Source organism: Lissotriton helveticus, chromosome 3_1 (genome assembly GCF_964261635.1).
Source record: "Lissotriton helveticus chromosome 3_1, aLisHel1.1, whole genome shotgun sequence".
Lineage (NCBI taxonomy): Eukaryota > Metazoa > Chordata > Amphibia > Caudata > Salamandridae > Lissotriton > Lissotriton helveticus.
Genome location: NC_136061.1, coordinates 1,955,526,263 through 1,955,552,399, shown reverse-complemented (window position 1 = coordinate 1,955,552,399; position 26,137 = coordinate 1,955,526,263). Strand labels below are relative to the sequence as shown.

General features: G+C 43.6%; 1 protein-coding gene across 2 annotated transcripts in view; it reads right to left on the bottom strand.

Moving 5' to 3' along the window:
- The window catches only part of MAP2K5 (mitogen-activated protein kinase kinase 5), a 1,262,070-nt gene that overhangs the window by 981,297 nt on the left and 254,636 nt on the right, over positions 1-26,137 (bottom strand). For both annotated transcript variants that reach the window (XM_078683055.1, XM_078683056.1), the window contains 3 exons: positions 20,870-20,910; positions 16,828-16,895; positions 14,888-14,936 (listed from right to left, as the gene is read on the bottom strand). In XM_078683055.1, coding sequence (XP_078539181.1) covers positions 14,888-14,936; positions 16,828-16,895; positions 20,870-20,910 — 158 coding nt within the window. The remainder of the gene's footprint in view (positions 1-14,887; positions 14,937-16,827; positions 16,896-20,869; positions 20,911-26,137) is intronic.

The following is a 26,137-nucleotide window of genomic DNA, read 5'->3' as shown; positions in this document are numbered from 1 at the left end:
GCAGAGTGCAGAGTGCAGATTCAGAGTGCAGATTCAGAGTGCAGAGTGCAGATTCAGAGTGCAGAGTGCAGAGTGCAGATTCAGAGTGCAGAGTGCAGATTCAGAGTGCAGATTCAGAGTGCAGATTCAGAGTGCAGATTCAGAGTGCAGATTCAGAGTGCAGAGTGCAGATTCAGAGTGCAGATGCAGAGTGCAGATTCAGAGTGCAGATGCAGAGTGCAGATTCAGAGTGCAGATTCAGAGTGCAGATTCAGAGTGCAGATTCAGAGTGCAGATTCAGAGTGCAGATTCAGAGTGCAGATTCAGAGTGCAGATTCAGAGTGCAGATTCAGAGTGCAGATTCAGAGTGCAGATTCAGAGTGCAAATTCAGAGTGCAGATTCAGAGTGCAGATTCAGAGTGCAGAGTGCAAATTCAGAGTGCAGATTCAGAGTGCAGATTCAGAGTGCAGAGTGCAAATTCAGAGTGCAGATTCAGAGTGCAAATTCAGAGTGCAGATTCAGAGTGCAGATTCAGAGTGCAGAGTGCAGATTCAGAGTGCAGAGTGCAGATTCAGAGTGCAGATTCAGAGTGCAGATTCAGAGTGCAGATTCAGAGTGCAGAGTGCAGATTCAGAGTGCAGATTCAGAGTGCAGATTCAGAGTGCAGATTCAGAGTGCAGAGTGCAGATTCAGAGTGCAGATTCAGAGTGCAGATTTAGAGTGCAGATTCAGAGTGCAGATTCAGAGTGCAGATTCAGAGTGCAGATTCAGAGTGCAGATTCAGAGTGCAGATTCAGAGTGCAGAGTGCAGATTCAGAGTGCAGAGTGCAGATTCAGAGTGCAGAGTGCGAAGTGCAGAGTCAGAGTGCAGATTCAGAGTGCAGATTCAGAGTGCAGATTCAGAGTGCAGATTCAGAGTGCAGATTCAGAGTGCAGATTCAGAGTGCAGAGTGCAGATTCAGAGTGCAGAGTGCAGATTCAGAGTGCAGAGTGCAGAGTGCAGATTCAGAGTGCAGATTCAGAGTGCAGATTCAGAGTGCAGAGTGCAGATTCAGAGTGCAGATTCAGAGTGCAGATTCAGAGTGCAGATTCAGAGTGCAGATTCAGAGTGCAGATTCAGAGTGCAGATTCAGAGTGCAGAGTGCAGATTCAGAGTGCAGATGCAGAGTGCAGATGCAGAGTGCAGATGCAGAGTGCAGATGCAGAGTGCAGATTCAGAGTGCAGATTCAGAGTGCAGATTCAGAGTGCAGATTCAGAGTGCAGATTCAGAGTGCAGATTCAGAGTGCAGATTCAGAGTGCAGATTCAGAGTGCAGATTCAGAGTTCAGAGTGCAGATTCAGAGTGCAGATTCAGAGTTCAGAGTGCAGATTCAGAGTGCAGAGTGCAGATTCAGAGTGCAGATTCAGAGTGCAGATTCAGAGTGCAGATTCAGAGTTCAGAGTGCAGATTCAGAGTGCAGATGCAGAGTGCAGATGCAGAGTGCAGATGCAGAGTGCAGATGCAGAGTGCAGATTCAGAGTGCAGATTCAGAGTGCAGATTCAGAGTGCAGATTCAGAGTGCAGATTCAGAGTGCAGATTCAGAGTGCAGATTCAGAGTGCAGATTCAGAGTGCAGATTCAGAGTGCAGATTCAGAGTGCAGATTCAGAGTGCAGAGTGCAGATTCAGAGTGCAGATTCAGAGTGCAGAGTGCAGATTCAGAGTGCAGAGTGCAGATTCAGAGTGCAGATTCAGAGTGCAGATTCAGAGTGCAGAGTGCAGATTCAGAGTGCAGAGTGCAGAGTGCAGAGTGCAGAGTGCAGATTCAGAGTGCAGAGTGCAGAGTTCAGAGTGCAGATTCAGAGTGCAGAGTGCAGAGTGCAGAGTGCAGAGTGCAGAGTGCAGAGTGCAGAGTGCAGAGTGCAGAGTGCAGAGTGCAGATTCAGAGTGCAGATTCAGAGTGCAGATTCAGAGTGCAGATTCAGAGTGCAGATTCAGAGTGCAGATTCAGAGTGCAGTTTCAGAGTGCAGATTCAGAGTGCAGATTCAGAGTTCAGAGTGCAGATTCAGAGTGCAGATTCAGAGTGCAGATTCAGAGTGCAGATTCAGAGTGCAGATTCAGAGTGCAGAGTGCAGATTCAGAGTGCAGAGTGCAGATTCAGAGTTCAGAGTGCAGATTCAGAGTGCAGATTCAGAGTTCAGAGTGCAGAGTGCAGATTCAGAGTGCAGATTCAGAGTGCAGATTCAGAGTTCAGATTCAGAGTGCAGATTCAGAGTGCAGATTCAGAGTGCAGATTCAGAGTGCAGATTCAGAGTGCAGATTCAGAGTGCAGAGTGCAGATTCAGAGTGCAGAGTGCAGATTCAGAGTGCAGAGTGCAGAGTGCAGATTCAGAGTGCAGAGTGCAGAGTGCAGATTCAGAGTGCAGAGTGCAGATTCAGAGTGCAGATTCAGAGTGCAGAGTGCAGATTCAGAGTGCAGATTCAGAGTGCAGAGTGCAGATTCAGAGTGCAGAGTGCAGATGCAGAGTGCAGATTCAGAGTGCAGATTCAGAGTGCAGATTCAGAGTGCAGATTCAGAGTGCAGATTCAGAGTGCAGATTCAGAGTGCAGATTCAGAGTGCAGATTCAGAGTGCAGAGTGCAGATTCAGAGTGCAGATTCAGAGTCACCAGGCAGGCTTTGACAACAAGGTAGACCAGAGCGCGGGGGAGCTTAGCCTGTAAGGGTATGAACGCCATGTTCCCTGTAATTAAGAAGCAGCCTATTCAACACTTAAGACAGTAATGTCATCCCATCTGCCAAGGCCTGCGCTGGCTGGCAGCACGCCCCTGCCTGCTGCTGCTTCTGTTACCCACCTGTTCCTCGGAGACCCGCTTTGATGGAGCGTTTGCAAACACAAGTTTCTTCGCCGGGCTGGCGGCGCGCGCAGGAGATAACAAGCATTGGCATTGCCAATAGGTCTCGCTTGTGGGACCGTATAAGTATTTAGTTTTGCAGCACAATATCCTTGTTGCATAATCGGATATTGTGCTGCAAAACTAAATACTTATACGGTCCCCAAGCGAGACCTATTGGCAATGCCAATGCTTGTTTGAAGTTGCTATGCCCAAGTTGTGTGTCCCAGAGCTCTGAGTTTAGTGACTCCAAGGCTAGCTGAAGGTACTTTCTTGCCTCAGAAACGTCCCTGCTATGTATGTCACGCCAAAGCAGAGAATTTTGTGTGTTTGTAGTGGCGCTTCTTAGTTTGTGCCAGCAGATGATGTATGCCCCGTACCTGGCTAAGTCTTGCTTTTGCAGGCCGAACTCCAGTCTTATCTGAGCCGGAGATGTGTAAGGCGGGAGAGAGAACATTGTTCTGTAAGCATTAACCAGTATGCTATCTAGGACTTTAGAATCTCTTCCCTGCATTGCCTCACTACCGTAGGTGATCGAGGGAAGCAGTTTTGCCTGGATTACCTTCAAGAACGGGGTCATAGTCGGGCCCATCAATTGGATTGCCAGGTCAGGGCAATCAATGCGCCTCTCCTTCTTATTTCCTGCTTCTGGAGCGCAAAAGAGCCTTCTTTGTCAAATGTAACTCCCAGATATTTATACTCATAAGCGGGCTAAATTTTTATGCCACCAAGAGACCAGCTCTTCTGTTGTTTTTTGTTGGTCTGAATTGAAATTGTACGTGTCTTGCTGAGGTTTATTTTTAAGTTGTTTCCCGTGGCGTAGTTCCGCATTTTAGTCAGCAGTCGTTGAAGTCCAATGTAGGTACGACTGGGTAGCACTACGTCGTCTGCATATATGAGGTTGCTCAAGGTTTCCCCTCCTAACCTCAGTGAGTGGGAATTACAGGCATCCAGCACTTTCGGTAGGTCCGCCATAAACAGATTAAACAAGGTTGGCGCAAGCACGCACCCTTGTTTCAATCCTTTGGTAGTTGGTACTTTTGAGGACAAGTGAGTGCCACTTCCTAGTTTCACCTGTACCCACGTGTCCGTGTGGAGGAGCATCAACATGTTTAAGGTCGACTGTGGTAGGCCCCGTTGCGCCAGTTTCCCCCATAGTCTACCTCTCTCGATGTTATCAAATGCAGCGCTGAAATCAATATAACACAGATGTAAGGGGATCTTGGATGATTTTGCTGCGTCGATTATTAATGAGATGGCAAGGATGTTTGTTGATGTCCCAGTCATTTTCCGTAAGCCTGTCTGATTCAGTGGTATAATTAGGTTTGACTCAGCCCAAAGCGTGAGCTCCTCTAGTGTGGTGCCGGCAAAATATTTTGCCTCATTATCAATAAGGGCTACTAGGTGGTAGTTGTTTGGGTCAGCCTTGTCTCCTTTTTTGTGAATTGGAACAATCTTCGAACCCCTCCAGGATTCTGGAATTCTGTTTGGTAACCTGATTCCCAAGAATAAAAGTTGCTTGATATCCACCCACTCTTTTTTCTTTGCTTTATAGAGGGCAGGTGGGATGCCATTTGGGCCCGTGGTGCCTTCTTTCCTGCCTTTGGTATCTGCTTTTTAATTAGGTCTAACTGCTGGCCCCTCAATTTCTCTGAGAGGTTGGTGTTTGTGCCTGAATAGGCCTGTACCCGTGTCTCTGGCATGCATGTTATCCATGTTCTCTCAAGAAACTTGCTAGTCCCCGTTTGGACTTCTAGATGTTCTGTGTGGTCATTGAAGTGACTAGAGAGATATTTTCTCCAGATCTCTTCCGTGATGTGAGATCCTATTTCTTTATGTTGTGGACGCATGATCCCATTTACTGTTTCCCAGAAGCGGGCACTGTTGTTACTGTTAATGTCGTATAGGAGTTTAGTCCAGATTTCATTTTCACCATCTCTCTTGATGTTCCATTTTAGTTGTTTGAGCGCTGCCCTTTGGTGTTTCAAAACTACGCGTAAATGGATGTTTTCAGGGGATTTTCTCAGCTTGCATAGAGTCGAATTTACTTATCTTTTAAGTTTCCTTAATTGTACTCTCTGTTCTTTCTTCAGATTATTTTTCCTGCCCTCGTTGCGAGGGTTGTCGTTTGAGCTGAAAGTGGCTGCAAGCTTCTTTAGCAATATTGCAGTAAAGTGAGCTCAATAAGTGATGTGACCGGATGTAGTCGATGCTTGGATATCGAAAAGTTGAAGTGCAGCTTCGGATTGAAGGTTTGTATCGGCAGTCGTACATTAGATCCTTTTTTGATTCAAAGCGTGGATCGGCCCCACAGTTGTATCTGACCTAATTGAGGTTGGCATGATTGCTATTATATGACCTTCCTTGGGGCGATGATCACTGTCCCCCATATTGCCCATTCTGAGCCCCGAGATATAAGGGAACAGCCCAAGGCTTGCGAAGGTGTAGTCCAGAATGGAGCTTGTTGTGGTTGAGTAAAAGGAATTGACTGGTGGTGAGTCTGCCGGGAATCTTCCATTCAGTGCCCGAAGGTTTTGGTGTTCTAGGTCATAAAGGAAGCGACTATTGCGACATTTTTTCCTGTCTAGTATGACACTTTGTGGTAGTATATTGTAGATTCTGTTTAAAGCCAATATCTCCTCCCCTTCTGTCAAGCCAATTAGATCTTGCTTTAGGAAGAGTGGATTTTCCATCTGGGTGACTTACTCAGCCAGTTGATTAGTGATTTTAGTTGAATCTTTCACTTTATTTTTTGGGTGTACATATGAGTTAATTATGCATACCTCCACTTCTTTTCCCTCAAGGACAATTCTTATTTTAACTGCCAGTGTTGTATTTGAAGTTGAATCCATCAGGATTACTGACGCTATTGTGGTGATGGAGACATAGGTAGCCAGTCCACCTGAATGATGGCCGGACCTGCTGGTCCTTGAGGATGGTGTGGCAAAACATGTTTAGCCCTTGATGTGCTGTGGGTCCTTGAGCCAAGTTTCTTGGAGCATTATTATGTCAAAAGGGAGATGTAATACAGAAAATCTGTATCATTTATTTTTGTAGTTAATCCGTTAATGTTCCAAGAGCATAAGCCTAGGGTTGGTTCCCTTCCCCAACTACGAACACTATCTTGTAAGTAGTGTCAGTCCTCCTCGGAGCGTATGGTAATGGTGCGGGACAGTGCTTCCCTTGCTGGACCTTGATATGACTTAGCTAGTGCCATCGACCGTAATTCCGGACGATCCCACAGGCTGCTTGTGTTCCTTTTTGGTGAACTTCCCCGTGCGCCTCGAAGCACGCTAATAGAGGATGCCGGATGTGTCTTTGATGCTGAGCTCGTCATGCTCAGAAATGGTAGAGGGTAGGCTGGTTTTTGAAAAGGGGCAATCTTGATGCCCCAAATGTTAAAAAGCTCCTGTTCAGCTAAGATCGAGTCTGCAATGTTGCTTGACGTCCAAGTTGTCTTAGTTGCCTCCGAGCTTTGGGGATTAATTGCAGGTAAGAACTGTACAGAAACTAAACCCTTTGAACTTATTCCTTCCAGCTTTGGGATAGATTTCATTAGTCTAAGGATATTGCCACGATTTAGCAAGTCTTGTTGTCCCTTTGAGGTATATTCGGGATGGAAAACCAGGACCTCTGTTGACTGACGTCTGTTTTCTGGTATTTGTTGTTTTACTGATACTGAGTGTGTTGTAGCAGTTAGTCCATTGTATGATTTTTCTTCCTGGATTTCCAGACACTTACTTGCTCCAGATGCTAAGGAGATCTTTGTATTTGATGTTGTTATTGTGTATTTTAGAGGAGTCTGCATTGGTTCTATCCCCTTATCGTGTGGCTGTTTTTCCAATGGGTTCCCCGTTAGTCTGGTTGTGGTGAGTGTGCTCCTAGTTTCTGTGTCTCTTGATGATACTTCATGATTTGGCCTTATTGTTGGGCCATCGATTCTTCTTCTGTCCCCTATGTAGGGATGTAGAGTAGCGGTCGTCAGGTTGGTATCAAGTGTGTTTGTTGCCTCTGAGTTGCGCGTGTAACCGCACGCTTGCCCTGGTGGTGCAGGTTCGTTAAATGGGAGACTTAGTTCTCTCCTTAATTCTTGACTGTGTTTTCCCTGGCTTATCTTTCCGCTATCAACTTTTGGACACAGATAGATCTTCAGTGTTTCTAGATTTTGTTCTTCATTTTGTTCAGTTTTGTGTCTTGTTGGCGAATCATGGACCTTTATTTCACCATGGGCCATGCGTCTTCTGTATGGTTCTTGATGTTGTTCGGGAGTATTTGATGCCAGGTTTGCCTGATGTATTGACCCTGCATCACTAACGTTAGTTGCGTGTTTTTCCTGAATGCCTGCGAAGATAGGAAAATATTTTATGGTGTTTGGTTGTAGTTTTTGATTGTGCCCTTTCCTTTTTTGTTGGCGACGTTGTTTAGCATTAAGTTTCTGCAGATTTCCCGTTTCCCGTCTGTACCGTCTCCTCATTGTGGTCCTCAGAGTTGTCCTTTGACCCGTTACCAGGTTTTTTCCTACTGGATGTTCCCTCTTCACTTTCGGTGGTGCCCAGGTCGTCTGTTGCATTTTCTGCTGTTGAATTTGTTTATATTGCTTAGAAGACCAGTTAGCATTAAGGGCAGAGTAGCTAATTTATCAACTAACTGGTTGCAGTTACAACTGAGATAGGTATTTGTTTAGGCTCTCATTATCAAAGCCGTTCAGGTTACCAAGCTTTTCGTCAATTCCGGCTGTAAAAACTGCCAATGTGTTCAGAAGTGTAAGTTGTAATTCCATTTTTTCCGATTGGTATTGCAATGCTTCAACAGCTAGTTGGATTGGGTTTAAGAGAGAAATCCAGGTGCCAGAATTTTGTTCTTTCCTGAACTCTTTCTCGTTCTTGCTCTTGTCGGCGTTGTAAGCTGCCTGGTTAGTGACCCGGGGAGACTCCTGTAAGGAGTTTTGGTGCGGGTGCTCCTTCTGGTCTGGGTTGTAAGTTGCAAGCATGTCTTGCTCCAGGCGACCCTGCTTTCTTGTCCCAGTACCAACACCCTTCTCCCGAAAGACTTGTGGTGCAGACTTCCACCAGCCATTCCAATCCAAACCCTTTTCAACTACTAATCCAATAGTTAATTGGCGAACGTGGAAATAGATGGTAAGCGCCTCTTTTTGTCCACTAGCTTGGTACTTCATTCTGTTTATGCTTATTGTTTTTTGGGCTATTATAGTTACACCCTTTGGGATTTGGGGGCACAAGTCCTCCCTGGTGTTCATTAAGATCTTCGCCCTGTTCTGCCTTAGACCACCCAAGATGGTCTTATTTCGGCCAAGTTCAGTATTCGTTGTGGCTTGAACACCATAGAATTGTATTGGGTGTGCAATTGGCACCAGCACTGCCATCTGCTACCATTCATGGCTGCAGTCGACTGGGTTCTCTGGCAATGTCCAGTTCTCTTTGATGGCCATGTGTAAACTGGGGTGACAGAGTGGGCTAAAGAACGGTGATGGATTAAACCCAGGTCTGTTGACTGGGTGTGAGTGTTTGATTGGTTCAGATGCTCTGTCCATCACCACCCCCTTTTGTACCGCTCAGTTCTCTTTGATGGACATGCCCTTTAATAGGACTTACCTGTTCTGCGACAAGAATGATGCCGCCCATGAACATTTAAAATAAGAGTACGGCCAGTGCTCGCTGTGGTCCTTTAATCTACACCTCGCCAACCAAACCAGTTTCAACATTGTTTTGGCTTTGAAAGAGGCATCCTTTACTGCCAGCCTGTCCGGCCCCTCAAGGGAACCAGCAGTTTTGCAAGAGAGGCAGAGGTCTTCACCGCCCCGCGGCCAAGGTCTGCGTGTCACTCGTCCCACAGCCCTGACAGCCCCACCTGCAAAACTTCTTTAGTGTACCCTTGCAAGGTCAGAGCCACCCTGTGGGAGGCAGAATCTACTGATTTTATCCGGGTTGGCAAGCGTTCTTATCGCATAAGTGGGTCCGCTCCTACATATTATTCACAAAGGCTATGCTTTACCCTTCCTTGATCCCAGTTGCACCTTCCTCCATCCACCATCCACCATCCACCCAACGACTGATGGAGGTCAATCTCCCTATTTCACGGCCGGAAGTGCAAGACATATTGATCTCACCAGTGCCAGTTGAATGATGGCAGTTGTGGCAGCACACCTTCTGAGGTCATGGGTGCCAGTCGTCCCCTACCTCAACAACTGGATGTTTAAGGCGGCCTTCAAGGGGCCTCTCCGGCCACATTTAGATTTCGGAGGAGACAACGAAAGACATGCAGTTTGGGGCAGTGGCAGACACCTCTCCCTTCCCCACCCAGAAATGACGGTGGTGATTGATGCATCACTTCTGGGTTAGGGAGAGCGTCTGGGAGCGGTGGAGATCAGAGGCCTCTTGTCTCTGGCGGAGACCCAACTACACATCAACCTTCAGAACAGAGACCATCTGCTTGGCACTGAAAGCCTTCCTTCTGTCGAGAATAGGGAGACATGTACAGGTGCTCACAGACAACATTACCCCCATGTGGTACTGCAATAAACAGGGCAGGGTATGGTCAAGGACCTTGCATGTCTGGAAATGGCTGGACCACCAAGTCATTTTTTTGCTGGTGAACTTCCTGGCAGGGCCCTTGAATGGCAGATGAATGCGCTCAGTCGTCAGGACTTAGCCAATCACATTTGGCAGCTATATCTGGTGGTGACGCACAGTCTCTTCCGTGCATGAGAGAACCATGACTTGATCTGTTTGCCACCGCTGAGCACACGCAATGTCAGCACTGCTGTGTGTTGGAAGTTTCAACAACATTTCTTGCTTGGAGATGTATTCTGCCTTGAGTGGAATTCAGGAATTCAGTATGCCTTTCCGCCAATATCACTCTTGCCTGAGTTCTCAAGAAGATCAGACTGGCTGATAAGGACAGTACTACAGAACTATAGATGGACCCTGTTTTGAAGAGGAGCTTGTTCTTTGCTTTTCAGGTTGCAATCCTAGCTATGGTGCAAGGCAGCCTGGCATAGTTAGACTGAATTAAAGCTCATTCAGTGATCGTTCCGCGCAATGTATTATTTTTCCTTTAAATTGGGTTTTAGAGACAACATTGGGTATTGTTCACTGTTTTAACTCCAGCACAGGGGTGTTCCTTTTTACTGTAGTGCAGTTCCTATATTCCCAATAGGCTCTGCGAATTGGAATAATATATCCTATAGATGTGACGTAGGACTTAGGTCGACTAGGTCTCTATCGAACATATTAGACCTAATTGTGGGTGCCAGCTAGCTCAGAGGTCGCTAGAAACTTTCTCGAATTCACAAGAAGGGATTAGTTTCTGACAACTGCATAAACATGACAACTTTGTTTCCCAAGAATAAGAAATATATCTCTAGAGTCGCGGAAACAATAGATAGATATTTCACTCAGTCATTCGTGCATGCTTCGTTTCACCAGAGTTGTAGAGAAATAGAAAGACGGGCGTTTTCAATAAAAAGTATTTATTGAACAGTCTTCTTTCTCATACAGAAGAAATGAACTGCTACAATCGTAATACTGGTTGCAAGGTACAATGCGTACAGTATGAAGAGTATTGTAAAATAATACTGTAAAAGCATGATATGGTTTCTAAGCCATAAAATACATAGAATACATACATTAATAAATAAAGACTAAAAGTACTCAACTGGTGCTTCTAAAATACGCCTACCCTGATGTACCTAACCTAAGTCTAGTACGAGGGAAGAAGTAAGTGAGGTGTAGCTTAAGTTTAGTATTCTTTGCCAAGAATCTATCCAAGATTTCTCTTAGGGTCTAATCAGCTCCTTACCTTGGTTTAGAATGAAGGAGGTCTGGTATCTCTATGTCTCAGGACTCGATTTCCCAACAACCCGCAAGGGTAGTTGGGAAACACTGGAGCTAGATTTCTCAGCTGGAGAAAAGACAGTGTCTCTCTCAGTGCGTCTGCTGGAGGGTCGGCTTCCTTCGGCACTTGCTGCAGCGAGTAGCGTTGGGCAAGTAGATAGTCGAATTGCTCCAAACCACTGTGTGTTTGCTTGGGCAAGTGTGGGTATATTTATACCTTGAAGGTGCTGAGTTTGACGTAAGGTTGGACATAAGAACGTCATCAAAGGGTCCCAGTTCTTTGAAAACTCCATGAGTTCTTGGATAAATCAATATTCAAGCAGGGGGAAGTCCCTGACTGCTGAAGGCGGGTTTTTCCAAAAAATCGTTGTAGATTTTCGGAACTAGTGGAAGTAGCCATGCCGTATTAGGACTGCATGAGCTATGTTTTAATATGGTTATGATTTCTATGCCTATATAAGGATATGGTACTTTATATCTATATAAGGGCATGAATCGGGAAAATTACACTAGGGTCCTAAAATGCTATACAACATTACTGCCAGTCTGGCTGACCTGGATAGGATGGGGAGCTTAGGGGTAAAGTAAGTTAGAAGCAGACATTCTGTTTTTTGGAGGTTATGCATACAGGTAGGCCACACAGGATTGCATCATGCCAGCTTTAAAATGGCTACAGTGCTTCATTTCAGAAGGTAAGGAAGCGCACTGCAGGAATGAATAGCATTCTGAGCTTGTTCATGACAGGAGGATATGAATGAAGACTTCCTAACTGATCAGAGTCAAGACAAGATGTTGAACAGCGGTAGCAGGCGTGCATCACTATTGAAAAGCATTTCGCAAGTTTCACTGATAACTTGCAGTGATAAAAATTCCTACTGCCCTATGGTATTAATCAGATTTGTAGTTTTCCCAAAGTCAATCCTATATGCAAATATCATCAAATGCTAATAAGTGGGTTTTCCATGTTTAGGTCTCGCCTTCATGTGCTTGAGTATGCGTTCTCGCTTGCGAGACTCTTGTAATCTTTAACGGCTTGGAACCAGTCCATTACTTACCATCTGTTTGCAGCATTTTCTTTGCTGCCTTCAAATCAGGCAGAGCTTGTCATGTGTTACTTCCTTTTCTTTTGGTGACGCATGGATGAATGACAGACTAAATACGACAAATAACCACCCAGGCAAACCAAGCTACGACAATGTAATGTGAACCAGCATATGAGAAATAAAACTGAAATGAGATAAAGATATTTAATAAATTTCAAATACATATATATTAAAACATATAAAAAACATGTGTATGTTTTTAATAACCAATAATAACACAATCAAGGTACATTAGATTCAATTAAAAAAGGATGGTAAAGTTGAGGTAGTGACGATATCTTCAACGCGTTTCGACACTAAGTGTCTTCGTCAGGAAAGTACCATCAAGTGTATTGTCTACAATAAAATAAACAATCTTTTAACAAAACAAAATCCAGCACTAAATCTCAATAGACAGTAATAGGGCGCTGGTACAGATATTGTCATTGTTTTAATTTATATAACATAGCCGTTTTTCTGTATACATAGGGGAAGCTCTAGCATGGACTATAAAACAGAGTTGAAAACAGAAAAAAGAAGATGGAAAGGCAACAGAATAAACAGAATATGCGTGCCGAAGGCTGACATGATGGAACTGGGTGCAATATAGCTCTGTCTTACTGGTCTTTCAACTGATAAATGTACATCAGATAATTTTAAGTCTAGTGCTGCGATGGAATATGGGCCTTATATAGTTATGGCCTAAAGACAATTCGTCATCTAATAACTACGAGTAGCACTGTCTCTCTAGATCGGGGACATTTACCATGAGGTTCTTTCATGATTTGGGGTCAGTATTAGTACTATGACAAAGTGAGAACGTTCAAAAGATGTGGCATAAATTCTGTTTTTTATTTTCTGATAACTAACTGCAAGCAGCACTGCCTCTCAACAAGTTGGATAATGAGCCACGAATTAACAATGCTCATGATAGTCAGACAGAGGGCAGTAGAGAACATGAAAACACTATCTGCACTTCTTATGGTTGACAAGCGGTCTCACCTGGGTTAAATGTAGATACAGCCCAGCAAAAAACAGGTTATAGTCAACTTGGACTTTTTAGTGTAGACGAACAAAAAGATGTCTCCGATCTAGAGAGACAGTACTACTTGTAGTTATTAGATGACGAATTGTCTTTAGGCCATAACTATATAAGGCCCATATTCCATCCAGCACTAGACCTAAAATTATCTGATGTACATTTATCAGTTGAAACACCAGTAAGACAGAGCTATATTGCACCCAGTTCCATCATGTCAGCCCTCGGCACGCATATTCTGTTTATTCTGTTACCTTTCAATCTTCTTTTTTCTGTTTTCAACTCTGTTTTATGGTGCATGCTAGAGCTTCCCCTATGTATACAGAAAAACGGCTATGTTATATAAATTAAAACAATGACAATGTCTGTACCAGCGCCCTATTACTGTCTATTGAGATTTAGTGCTGGATTTTGTTTTGTTAAAAGATTGTTTATTTTATTGTAGACAATACACTTGATGGTACTTTCCTGACGAAGACACTTAGTGTCGAAACGCGTTGAAGATATCGTCACTACCTCAACTTTACCATCCTTTTTTAATTGAATCTAATGTACCTTGATTGTGTTATTATTGGTTATTAAAAACATACACATGTTTTTTATATGTTTTAATATATATGTATTTGAAATGTATTAAATATCTTGATTGTTTTTATAAATCTTTATCTCATTTCAGTGTTATTTCTCATATGCTGGTTCACATTACATTGTCGTAGCTTGGTTTGCCTGGGTGGTTATTTGTCGTATCTTTTACCCTGACCCAGGAAATTGATTCTAATTCAGGGGGTCCTTGTTGTCCACAATTGAATGACAGACTAAATACATTTAATTAGTGTCCCTCTGCTGGCCATTTGCTGCTCACGGAAAATATTAGGACGTGGTCAACTATGGCCGTGTTATGACTCCTTTTTTTTTTTTACTTCACCCACCCAGCCCCATCCTGGTTCTTCTCTCCTCAAATGCCCGCCCTTCCATCCCTGCTTCTTCTCCCCCAACACCCTCCCTTCCATCCATGTTTCTTTCCCCTTCCCAGAAATAAAATTAAAACATTTAAAAAAACGCTCGGACTGTCCCACCTGTACCCCTCGTTACCCACCCCTCATCTGCCTGTCCTCCCGGTCAACCACGCCAGCCCGATTGCCAAAGCCAACAGCTTGTCCATTGGTGAGACACATTGGCTTTGTCAAAGCTTGTTTATTAGGGGATGGTAATTTGTTAATGCTCTGTTGCTGCGATTGGATGAGTAGAGAGACGGATTACTGACGAAGGAGCATTTTCCTTAGACTGCGTCCATGCAGGTGGGTTCAAAGGGGCTGAAAGCAGTTTCCGCAAGAGCTGACAGCAGTGGTTAAGGATAGTAAGGAAGTGAAGTGAAAGTGCTTTTTAAAGAGCAGACTCATGCCCGAGGGCGTTTTGTAGCTAATAAAGTGCAAATGATGCAATGGTTTACGTCCGTCATACAAAAACATGAGATCAAATCAAATGACTGAGGTTTGTAGGCTGTGAAAAGGATTTCTTAAGACACATGATGTATCTACATAATCTTAAAGTGGATAGAAAATGTGACACAGTAAAAAGGAGTCGAGCTACCACTATTAGCACTGCTGATGAAAGAAACATGCTGAGCACAGTGCCAGGTACAGGACCTTGATCTGGAAAAGGGTCTCCACGTTCAGGTACACTATTCACAGTTCTGGAAGCACCATCTCAATCAATGTATTCAGCTTTTGAGCCATATCTGGAGCACGGTGCCCAGTTCGTTAGGCCACATCTGGAATACAGCGTGCAGCCGGAGGGTCACAAAATCTAGTTGGACTAGCATAGATTATAAAGGAGTTGCTGAGAGATTAGCAACCAGATTGGGTAAAGCATTAAACGTGTTATTTAAAGAAATGAACTCAAGTATCTAAATATGTGACATAGGGAATAACAGGCAAACTCAAACCAAGAAATACATAAATACAGTAGAATAGCTAATTTTTAGGACAAGGATTCTTCTTTGACTTCACAACTGGCGGGTCTACCTGACAAACACATGCCAGTCACTTGCTGCCCTTACCTGCCCATTTGCTAGAATCTTCTTCAGCTCCGCAGAGGACTTCTTCAGGCTGTGGAATGCAAACAATTAACATTAAAATGAAATAAAAAGCAGAGTTAAACATTTCTCAAAGACCTTGTTGTACAACTGCACAGAGGTTAATCAACCAAGAAAGTGTGACTTCGAATAATAAATCGAAATATCAACTCTCAAACTTAACATAATGTTCATATTTTCTGCTAATGTACCCCCCACTGGAAGTCTTACATTTCATATATTGCTTTATTTGAGAGCACATTTCTCATTTATAAATGCACATGAAGGCTGCATTTGGTTATGACTCTACATGCGCAGCATACATTTGCTCTAATATAGTTTGATAGTTCACCTGACTCATAATAAGTTATAGATTTAAGTGAAGGAGCAACAAGATTAATATGTTCATTCTTGTATTTGACATAACTGGACGTGAGGACCTCCCTTTTCAAACTAATTAGAAACATGTATTTAAGCCGGAAACAGACAGGTAGAAGGCAGAGACAAAATCTTCAACTTCCTAGGGTGCCAGGTTGAGGAAGTAGAATCTATAAAGAATCTTCGTGAATGCCATAGGCTGGCATCTCGGAGATAGCCCAGCCTTATCAGCTTGCTGGGATGCCATGACTGTCAAGCAGAAGATGCACAATGACCTTCTTCACACAGAACAACACTGTTGTTCAACTAAGGTATGAGGGTGAGAGGCCACCTTAGAAACTAATAAGGGTCTTTTGGAGGAATTCTGAATTTTGAGCCACCTCTGAAATGTTCAAATTATTTTTCCTATACAGTTTATAATTGTTTTCATTGCCACTGATTGTTCATTTTTATCATTACAACTATACACTTTTTATGCACTTGGGTAAGATGTTGCCTTTAATAAATCCATAAAACATTTTTATTGCTCATTCTTGAGTGTGTCTATGCATGTGAAAAGGGGTTAGGAACATACTAAAAACAAATTGTCTGTGTAGTTTCACAGGACTGACCATTGTCACCCAGAGTAGACATCATCCTCGTGTAATACTTAGGCGGTCGTGGGCTACAGTCCACTGGGTTTCCTGACTCTAGCTGGTAAGTTGGCGCTGAGCCTATAGTTGTGCTAGAGGATTTAGAAAACTTACATTCCAGGCCGTATTTTGCATGAAATAACAAAAACGTATCAAACTGATCAATAGTTTTGAAGTGAATGACTTAGGAAAGTTTACCTGCATAGGGATTCCAATTTTTGCTTTCTTTCCTTACCAACTAAGGACAATTGCCTATGTATGGTAACAGAATGGAAAGACTTCTCTAAACATAAGAGACTATTTGTCTTTTGTGAAAGCAATTCCCAATCCAGATGGGAAGGTGGGATAGTAGATAAAGCTCATGACCCAGTAGACTGGTGAGAAGAAAGTACCTTAAATTACAGGGTGTAGCATTTTATGTGTATTTTTTTCTGTTGTTTATAAGAGCAATATTGCCCAGGATTCTGGTGTGTGGATGTGTTACAATAATCCTTCGAAGTGTGTTTACTCAAAGGATGATAAATAACTGGGAGCGCTCCTTTACACACAGTGGGCAGACATCTGCGTTTTGCCACCCCCCCCCCCCCCCCCCCCCCCCGAGGATTCAATCGTATGAGCGATCACAGATCTGGACACAGCCCATTTTCTGTGGGATCAGACTACGTAATAGTACACTGCCAGGCAATTCAACCACCTGTAACCAGAAACCCCCCTCAAGGTTTAGACTACATCACCAATGATAGAGGGATGAAACTGAACACACAACCTACGTCCTGATGTTTAGACTGTACATGGACTACTCTCTGGGAAATCAGGCTATGTCCCCAGCCAAACGCCCACCGAACTCACTGATTAACTTTTTGTTACAAACCTCCTTCTTGGTCAGCCAGATTCCATAAGTAGCCATAGACTCACCTGTTGCTGGGCAGACTTTCAGAGACAGCCGGGCTGTTGGTATTGGAGGACCCAGAGCGCGTGTTCACCTGTCGGCAGAGAGAAAAGCCCTTAGAGGTGACAGAAGTCGAGAGGCTGCAGTTGTGATTCGCGGTTATCTTATTGGAAACCGTTAGTAAAGATGCTGGTGTGCTGTTCTAAGCAGCGCAGTAGGTTACAACTACAATGTCATGCAAAGTGCTAAGAAACACAATTTATGTTACTACACTGTTAACATAGCAGCAATCACACACGTGGAATTTTATTTTACTAGAAATTAATTCTAAACTGAATTCCCAGTGAACAAATGTTCTGTGGCTGTGTTACTAAATCATGCATTTCGGAGAATTCGTTTTCTATAAATAGAGCGCATTTTTTAAATGTTCTGAAAAAGAGAGTGCTATCACTGAAATATGTAGCTATAAGAGTTCTATCACTGGAGAATAAGCAATTTATGCAAGGAGAGTTTTCCTATTAACGACGATCCATCAGTGGATAATTCCTAAGGAAGGATTTCTGACAGTAATATGTTCTCATTCGCAAGACAGAGTTTTTTCCAACTATTGGAAAGTAGAATAAAGGAGAATTAGAACTGAACTTCGTTTATAGCTGGCACATGCATGTTCATCTGCTGGCTCTGGAGCTACATAACCTATGGCCCTCTGTAGATAGCATTTCCCTGTTCTTGAGCTTCCATATTACCAACAAACCTATAGATTTTCAATGGCACCTCTGAAGACAACAATTCATTTGCCCACGAGGCTAAGTGTTGCCTGTTTCTCCAAACTCTAAAGAGGTTCCTTTCCTGAAACTCAAGGGTCGTGCAAAGGGCTAACACCTCTTTAGAATTAGTAGTTTATACCAAAAGGAGAGTATGGTTTCGACGTGGTCAAATTTATTCTATCAAATTAGAAATGTTTAAGTGGGTGTGCCCCACTGGTACCTAATCATTTTCACCAGTTTCTCTCGGTCTACTGTGCCTATAGGCACTGGCAATATTGATGTATTCCCTGCCCTATTTGGCTGTTCTTGGTGTCTTGTTTTTTGACAGTCTATTCTTCTGCCTGTTTCCTGGCCAGCTGGAGAACATCTGCTTCTACCTTCCAGCTTGTGACGAACTGGCAGCAAACAAGCACCTGAGTTCTCTCTGTGAGATGTATCTCTGGTGTTCTTTTCCCACTAGCCTTTTACTCCTTGCTTTCCATCGAGCTGTGCTCTGGAGCTTTCTAGCCCTATCACAATTTGGTTATCTAAATTATTTTATGCTTGTTTTTCTTGCCCATGTGGCTTTCGTTCGAGTATATTTATTAATGTTTGGGTCGAATGTGTTCTTGATCCTATGATCGGCATTGCCAATGCTTATCTCCTTTGAAATGGATGTTACTGTGACAGCAGATGTTATCTGCTTTTATTGTGACAACAGATGTAATCTGCTTCCACATGTATTTTCACCTAGACAAGGGCATGGATGCAATTGCTTTCTTTATGCAATACGTTTTTTTTGCCGAATATCAAATTATTTTCTTTTCCACACACTAGGAGATTACTTGAGTTGTCAGAATCAAATGGGTGGTGTGCCGAGACCTAACAAGCATTGGCAAAGCCAACAGGGCTCACCTTTGAGACTATTAGCTCTGGCATTGCCTTTTGTTCATGCTGTATAGCATGGGCATTGCCTACTTTGGGAAGGATTTGTAGCCAGTTTGTATAGTAGCATAGCTAAAAATAGGGAATATGGTGCAACCAGCGCTAATGCACTTTCAAAAATGTGCATTAGTTCTAGCTCCGTCAAAGCACTTTTTAAAATTAGTTTTAGCCACACTACAAAGCATCCACGCTGCTGGACAGCATGTCTACTAAACGTTGCGAAAGTCAATATCTCTAAGCAAGATCTATTGGCTTTGCCAATGCTTGTTTGTTTTCTTCCTGTGACTAGTGTGAAAACATCAAATTCCCTGCACCAGTACCTGCCCATCAGGGCACAAGCTAACTCTCTGATTCCCGTCCTGTCCTCAAATGAGCTGGCCTGGAACCCTTACGTATTACTTAATGGCCCTGAAAGTGCCCTAGCCCCATCATAGGGCAAAACGTGTTGGCTGAGCCCGTGTTTCTACACACAGACTTCTATGTATAAATATGGAATATGTGCTTTAAAAGTTGAAAGTGTGTATTAACTAACTCTCGCCTGCATTGCTTATATTTTAAGATTTTGGTTGATGACATGTATGTTTTATCTTACTGGTAATGTGGCAAATCCACCATCCCCTTACAGAGAGTCTTCTATTACATCTCACGGTCCTAAACTGTGAGTTTCAGCCTGTATGGCTTTTTCATCCCATAAATATACTGGTTACTCATGGTATCTTATAATGCAGTACAGGGAGATACCCTGAATATTTTGTTCATTTCTAGTGAATAAATACCCTTGGTTCGGTTTGCGGTTATTTTGAGCAATTCCTTGCATCAATTGGCTACACTTCTCTCAATAGAACGCTCCTACGATGAGAGTTCCATCAGTGTATGCCCCATCAGGGGAGTTTCATCAGCACACGACCCATCGGGGAGTTCCCTCAGTGTATTTCCCACCAGGGAAGTTCAATCGGTGTATGTCCCATCAGGGAAGTTCCATCAGTACATGTTTCAGCCGGGGAGTTCTATAAGTGTAAGTCCCGTCAGGGAAGTTCCATCAGTGTAAGTCTAATCAGGGGAGTTCCAGTGGTTAATTTGACCCAGTGGTTTCTGGTGCTCTGCACTGGCACTGGCACTTAATTGTCAGAACCAACACTTATGAGAGCTGCCACATGGTGGCGCTGTTTGTGTTATCTCCAGATGAGCAGAACAACAGTTGATTATTATTTCAATCTGCATTTAAAACAACTAATACATGCTGCCAAGTCATTCCTATTGCTATGGGGGATTTGAACAGTCTGAATTGTCACACTTATAGAAATGTGATGGTTAGTAGGCGTGTAGGGGGGAGCCCCCATCATGACAGGTACCATGCATATACTGGACCATAAGCATAACTGACAATGACTGTTAATTGAGAATGTGTACGTCGGATCACGTCGGGGGTGGGAAGTTGGGGAGGGGGGAGGAAGGTCATCATCGTTGGTGCAATAGGGATAATGTAATATTATGTATGGTTGTTCTTATTTCCGGGGTATTGCCAGTGTGTCCTCATTATACTGTAGATCAATGTAATGCATCATGGATGGGGGGTTTCTTTTGCTTGACTCCTTCATAGACGATATGGCAATGTTTCTTTTGTGTAATGCTTTCAATGTGTTTGAATACAAACCAATAAACTTTTTTTTTTTAAGTTAGTAGGCGTGTAGGTACAGTCATTGGCAGCGCTGACAGTGGCAATGGGTGGTGCAAGCTGTGGTGCCTCCTGATGAGGGCCTGACATTAAGCGGAGTTCCATCAGTGCACGTCCCATCAGGGGAGTTCCATCAGTGTAAAGCACAAGAGAAACGTGTGCTAGCAATGAAACACCCATGTGGGGTTCTAGCAGTGAAATGTGCCTATAACGGGACATCTTGTCAGTGGTCTTTTCATAGGGCATGCATTCTTTCAGGGAAGTTTTCATCTGACAGGAGTTCCACTTAACTATGGATAGCGGATTGTGCACGGAATCTTCCTATTGTCTGGGGAGGGGTGTCCAACAAGTCCAGGAGGGCAGGGTCCAGGTCAGGCTTTCAGAGTGGCCAAATCAAATCAATCAAAATTGAACCCATTTAAAAGAATCAGTGTTAATGCTGAAACCCTTGCATGGAACCGACCCTCCTAGAGTGGAGAAATGCTCAAAAAAGGGCCGCCCTCAAGTATTCTGAATCAGGAAGCCCAAGTGCGAACCCTCAAAGAACAGTCACATCACTTGCACCCACCTCCCCCAAAGAGCCGCGAATGCTTCCTGCCCCTCCACCACTCAGTGCCAGAGAAGAGGAAACTCTGGGTGACATTTCAATAAATAGAACACGACATTACAAAGGTGCGCGCTGGCGGCGGCGGCGCTGCCTACCTTGAGCCCGTGGATGTTGCGCTTCCCCGGAGGCTTGCAGGCTGAAACAGTAATTGACTAAATTGAAGCATACATCAGAGCCATTCACAAACGCGCTCAAAAGCAATCGTTTAAAAAGAAATGAGGGCGACACCGAAATTAGCAGCGAGGAATGATTGAGGAAGGACCCTGGGGACGGGCGAGTCCTGACGCCGCCTCCCAACCTCCACGGAAAATCAGAGACCCACTTCAGCAGAAATCAGGAAAAGATGCAACACAAAAAAAAACATAACGAGGAGCGCGGCGTTCTCGGTCATCTCTCGTACATTAATTACACCTGGCCTCAGACTGAGAATGTAAACGGCCTCAAATGGGGAAATGTCCCTTTAAAGTATCAGGAGGGAAAATACTCAGTTTAAAAAAATATATATGTATACTTTCAAGTATTTTCAAGTTAAGCCAAGCACATGATTATCAAACACGGTACAGTACGGTGGGCCCTCGGCCAGCGCCTTTCCATCTTGAACTACAAACGTACAAGTGCGATTGATAAGAACAATGATAAGATCCTGATGTATGTAAGAGGTGCCTGTGAGTGGTGGTGCTTGTGAACTGTGTCATGCTTGAGTGTTGTGAACTGTGTAATGGTGCACGCGTGAAATCTACCAGAGCTGTGCTTGATGGGCGCACTTTATTGTGGGATACATGTGGTGTCTGGTACTTCAGTGGGTTGTATGTAGGCCCATACATAACACAGAAGTAAAGTGAGCCTGCATCATAACTTTAATGCATCCAAAGGCTAAGACCACACAGACACGTGATTACTTGATTCACAACGCATTCCTCTTTCAAATGATTTGCAAACCGGTTCACGATTGGCACAAGCAAGCTTCGCAGCTGCAGTGCCCTGCTGTTACCCCACCCTGGGCACAATCTATTCTTTTCAACTCAAGTCCCCAATCTGGCTTTGATGACAACAAGCTGCATTGCTGAGAATGTAACTAGTAGCAGACTTTACCCTGGGGGTAGTCAGATGTGACAACAGTCCAACAGCAGAGCCAGTGAGGGACGGGGAAGCCTTGAGCTTCAGACCCACACATAAAACCAGCCCAGGGCAGTATTTAATGATTACACTCAACATCAAGGAATCAAACCTAAGTGCCAGACCAGTTATGGTCCGATTTATCTTCCCAACATTAAACACGGCCCCGGGGCATTGCAACAAACCCTGGGACGCTCCAATTCCAACCAAACAGATCAATAAAGTGAATAAAGGTCCAGAAAGACAGTGTGAATAGAGTCTCGAGATGCATCCAGAGCAAAAGCTCTGCGCCGCCCCATAACCAACACACTCACTAAAGCTACTCCAAAATCAAAGTCCTACGACAAAGAGGCATCTTAAACACATGCAGCAACCCTACACTAGAGCTCCTCAATCAAGAGAGAATATACGGCCAAAAATATTTTGAAGTACAAAATTACATCAGTGTTGTCATTTGTGTCTGCCAAAAGAACCTTAAGACCATTACTCACAAACATACCTCAATACAGTGGATCTACTGGTTGAACTCAGTAGTTTCATATGCAGTCAGTCCCATAACAGCAGTCTGTTGATATTCCTATGATTGAAAAGGTAAACGTTGTTTACAACGCGGTGTTTACACCGCACGACCTTTACCACGCTGCCATTATAACGCAAGTCATTACTACGACTTGCGCTGGATGGCGCTCTTGGTTAAGGAATATTGTGATTTTCTATTCCAACACCTTCCCTACTGTTACGTGGGCTAAAGTTGGAATAGAAAATTATAATAATCCTCAATCCGCGCCCTCCAACGCAAGTCGTTGTAACGACTTGCGTTTAAAAATCCACGATGTGAAGTACCGCGATCAAAATAATCGCGTTGTACTATCATACATCCATTGAAACTAAATCAACCGGCTTTTGATTCTCTATGTGGTGTACACGCAGAGCTCTCTTGAAGTAGACCCCCATAGACTTTGGCTGATTATTTTATAACATTTTTATCAGACTTTGGATGTCTTTTTACCTGTATGTAATATTTATGACCCTTTTTACAAGCTCTTTTTATTATATTACTGATGTATATTTGATTTTATGAATATTGTACATGTGTGTAAGAACACCAACAAGTTGGATGGTGGTCTTTGAATTCGGGCGTATGGTTATGTCTATAGTTTTTAGTTGATAGGCGCTAGCACTTTATAAAAAGCTATTGTAATGGATGGCTAGTGGGTTTGAGCATGTGCTTACTTTTCCCGGTTTTACATATAGCACAGATATTGCATATGCACTTTAATGAAGCTACTGGGTTTGGGCTGATTGAAACATAGATTGCCCTTATGTTATACCTACGTGTTGCACATGCAGAAGAATGGATTTCTTTTTATTGTTTTATTCTTGAATCAAATGAAATGTATTGTACAATATATATACTTTTATGGTCACATTGGCCGAAATGAAGTTTCTGAACTGAACTGAAATCAGTTATTCCAATCGTCCATATCGGAGTCTGTAATAGAGTAAAACTTTTGTCTGTTGTAGTGAAAAGACTCTGTGTTAAATCCACTGAATGGGATATTATAAAGCACACAGAATGGCAAAACAGCTTTCTATTGCAATTGCATAAAGGCTACTAAACAATTGAAGGAAATATTCGGTATCTTATGGAAGGGAATGATCCAAAAGCACAAAAAAAGTAAGAGTGCGAATCTCCGTAAAATAGTGTCAGTGTCAAATAGTAAAGTACAGCTGCAAACCATCCCCAATCTCTCCTCATTTACCTACCAAAATCGAACCAAATTTTCTCGACTTTTAAATCCTCTGATTGGCAAAGATAACAATTCTAGCAAATAGGATGAAAAACTTAAAATGACAGGTGGAGCCATGTTCAGCATCATGCAAAGAAATCTGGCCAAGCATGACCTCAATGGCATTGTGATTGCTCTCATGCTAAAAGGGGGAGTTTCAGCAGTCTTGAAGCATGTAATTATCTTCCAGTCTCAAGTAAGCACAGGAAAATATTTTGGAAAAATGACCAGACAGTTCCTGGATTATATGAAACACCACAATCTACTCTGTGAGAGTCAGTCAGGCCTCAGATCCAAGAGAAGTAAAGAAACTACAGTTGCGAACATCAGAGAGGGCCTTCTCATTGCTATACAGAGCACAGGCAACCCCCTGAAAGGATCCTACTCGAGTAGTCGGTAAATTGTAACAAGGTAAAACATAACATTTTGAGATGAGAATTCTGATATTTATCCAGAGAACCAACTAGATCATTTCTCTCACTCATAGCCACAGCCAACCAGTAACAAGCATTGGTACGGCCAATAGAGTTCATCTAAGAAGTATATTGGTTTTGCCAATGCTTCTTTTTCCATCCCCGAGATGGCTGCTATGTGCGTAGGCCAATAAGGAAAACAATTATTTTCTTTAAGCATATGTAAATCCATTGAAAAATAGCTGCCAAGGATACATACACATCGGTGGTGGTCAACGGTGAATGGATTTTCTTATGTTTTAAGAAAATCTATTCAAAAGTGCGAGTCCTGTGAGCATCCTCGTCGCCAATATGCAGTGACCCCTCTTGGGCGTTGTGGTTAAAGGAAGCTTTCTTTGAGTATCAGGAATCTTTCCACTACCAGCAGGCATCAGATCTTCTGATGCACCAGCAGTAACTGACTCACACGGCCTTCCACTGGAATGCAAGTAATGGTTCCATTCTGGAAAGCGGATACATTACAAAAGTATACAAAGCGCCCAAGGCAAACAGGTAAGCAACAACCCATAAGTACAATACATAATGCATACACCCCCACTTTAAGACCTTTACCAGTGCTCCTTCGCTACGGGGTGTGAAATAAACTACATTTGGAGTAATTTTCTGTTCAAGTGAAAACTCATTCCTTGATGGAAATCGCTGTTACCGAAAGCTCATGCGCCCCATAGTTGTGCAAAAGAAATAAGTAAAAACAAGTAATGAATGAGTCCAAGAGGGGAGTGGCGGAGGCGAGAAGATGACATTGTTAGGGGTGGGGTTCCAAAAGAGGGCACCCCGAAGCAGTGCAAAACTGCAGGGCCTTGGTAAATTATTTTTTTTTTTAAAGAAGCACATTTTAAAAATTGAAAAGTGGGGCTGGGAGAGCACAGGCCCAAAAGCGAACAGCCCTGTAGCAGTGTGCAGCTGCGGGTCCCTGAAAGCAAGTAGGCGAGTGAGAAAAGCAATGCCCCCTCACGGAATGCCGAAGAGATATTAAAATAAAATGTAGTACCTCCCTGCCAGTCAAGGGTGGAAGGCTAGAAGACAACCAGTGCAGTAGTTATATAAATATGAAATGCTATTGGGCGGGGAATAAGAATAGGGATGAAAGCCATCTGGGGGATCGGGCACTGAGATAAATAGGAAATATATGCAATCAACAGCAATGGCCCGATTCAAAGCCCGCTCTATGTACTGTATAGCAAACAACAGGTCTCTTTAACAGCAGCTAAGTGTGTCTACGGGCCGGGATCTAAAAACCAGTGGCGCAGCTAAACAAACAGGCCACCACCAACAATTCCACGTGCACGCAAAGCCCACACTTCCCACCAATGAGAAAACACACAGTATCGCCAAGCAAAACCCACAGGCCTAGATGATTATGCATATGTTTGGATAAGGAACAACTCTCAACAGAGTCAAACAGAGAATGGCTGAGGGGGGGGGGGGGGGGCAGAGAGGCAGTTTCGAAGGCATGAAATGCTCTCAGGTTAGCAGGGCACAGTATGTTACAACGGAGGGTGCAGGTGTTGGCTCCAGAGGTGGCTGTCTGCAGGCACCGGGTGAGGTGCGATGAAGCCCCGTGAGCTCTTGCAGTGTTATACAGGCCCCCCACTATGCCAACACCTTCCCGCTCTCGAGACATCAATCCCCTAGCACTCTTAAGGTCGAGCACCTTCAGCACACGTTAAAGAACACGGAACACATCCGGGCTTGACAAGCCACCGCTGGAACCTACAGCGCCCGACAAATAGCCCGTTAAAGGGCCCGTCAGTTTTGATTGATCGTCCTGTACCACTGCATTAGATATTATTTTGCCTTCTCTTGTACTTAACCCCCGGCGTACCAGCAGGGTGCGGAGATTAAACGGCGCTGTTAAACAGAAGCAGGACTTCATATGGGGTGACGTATCAGCCAGGAATGAAAAACATGTGGACAGGGATGCGGGCTGGTGATGAGGGGATGTGTCCGCGAGACTGTCCGTGTTCAGTAGGATCATGGCAGG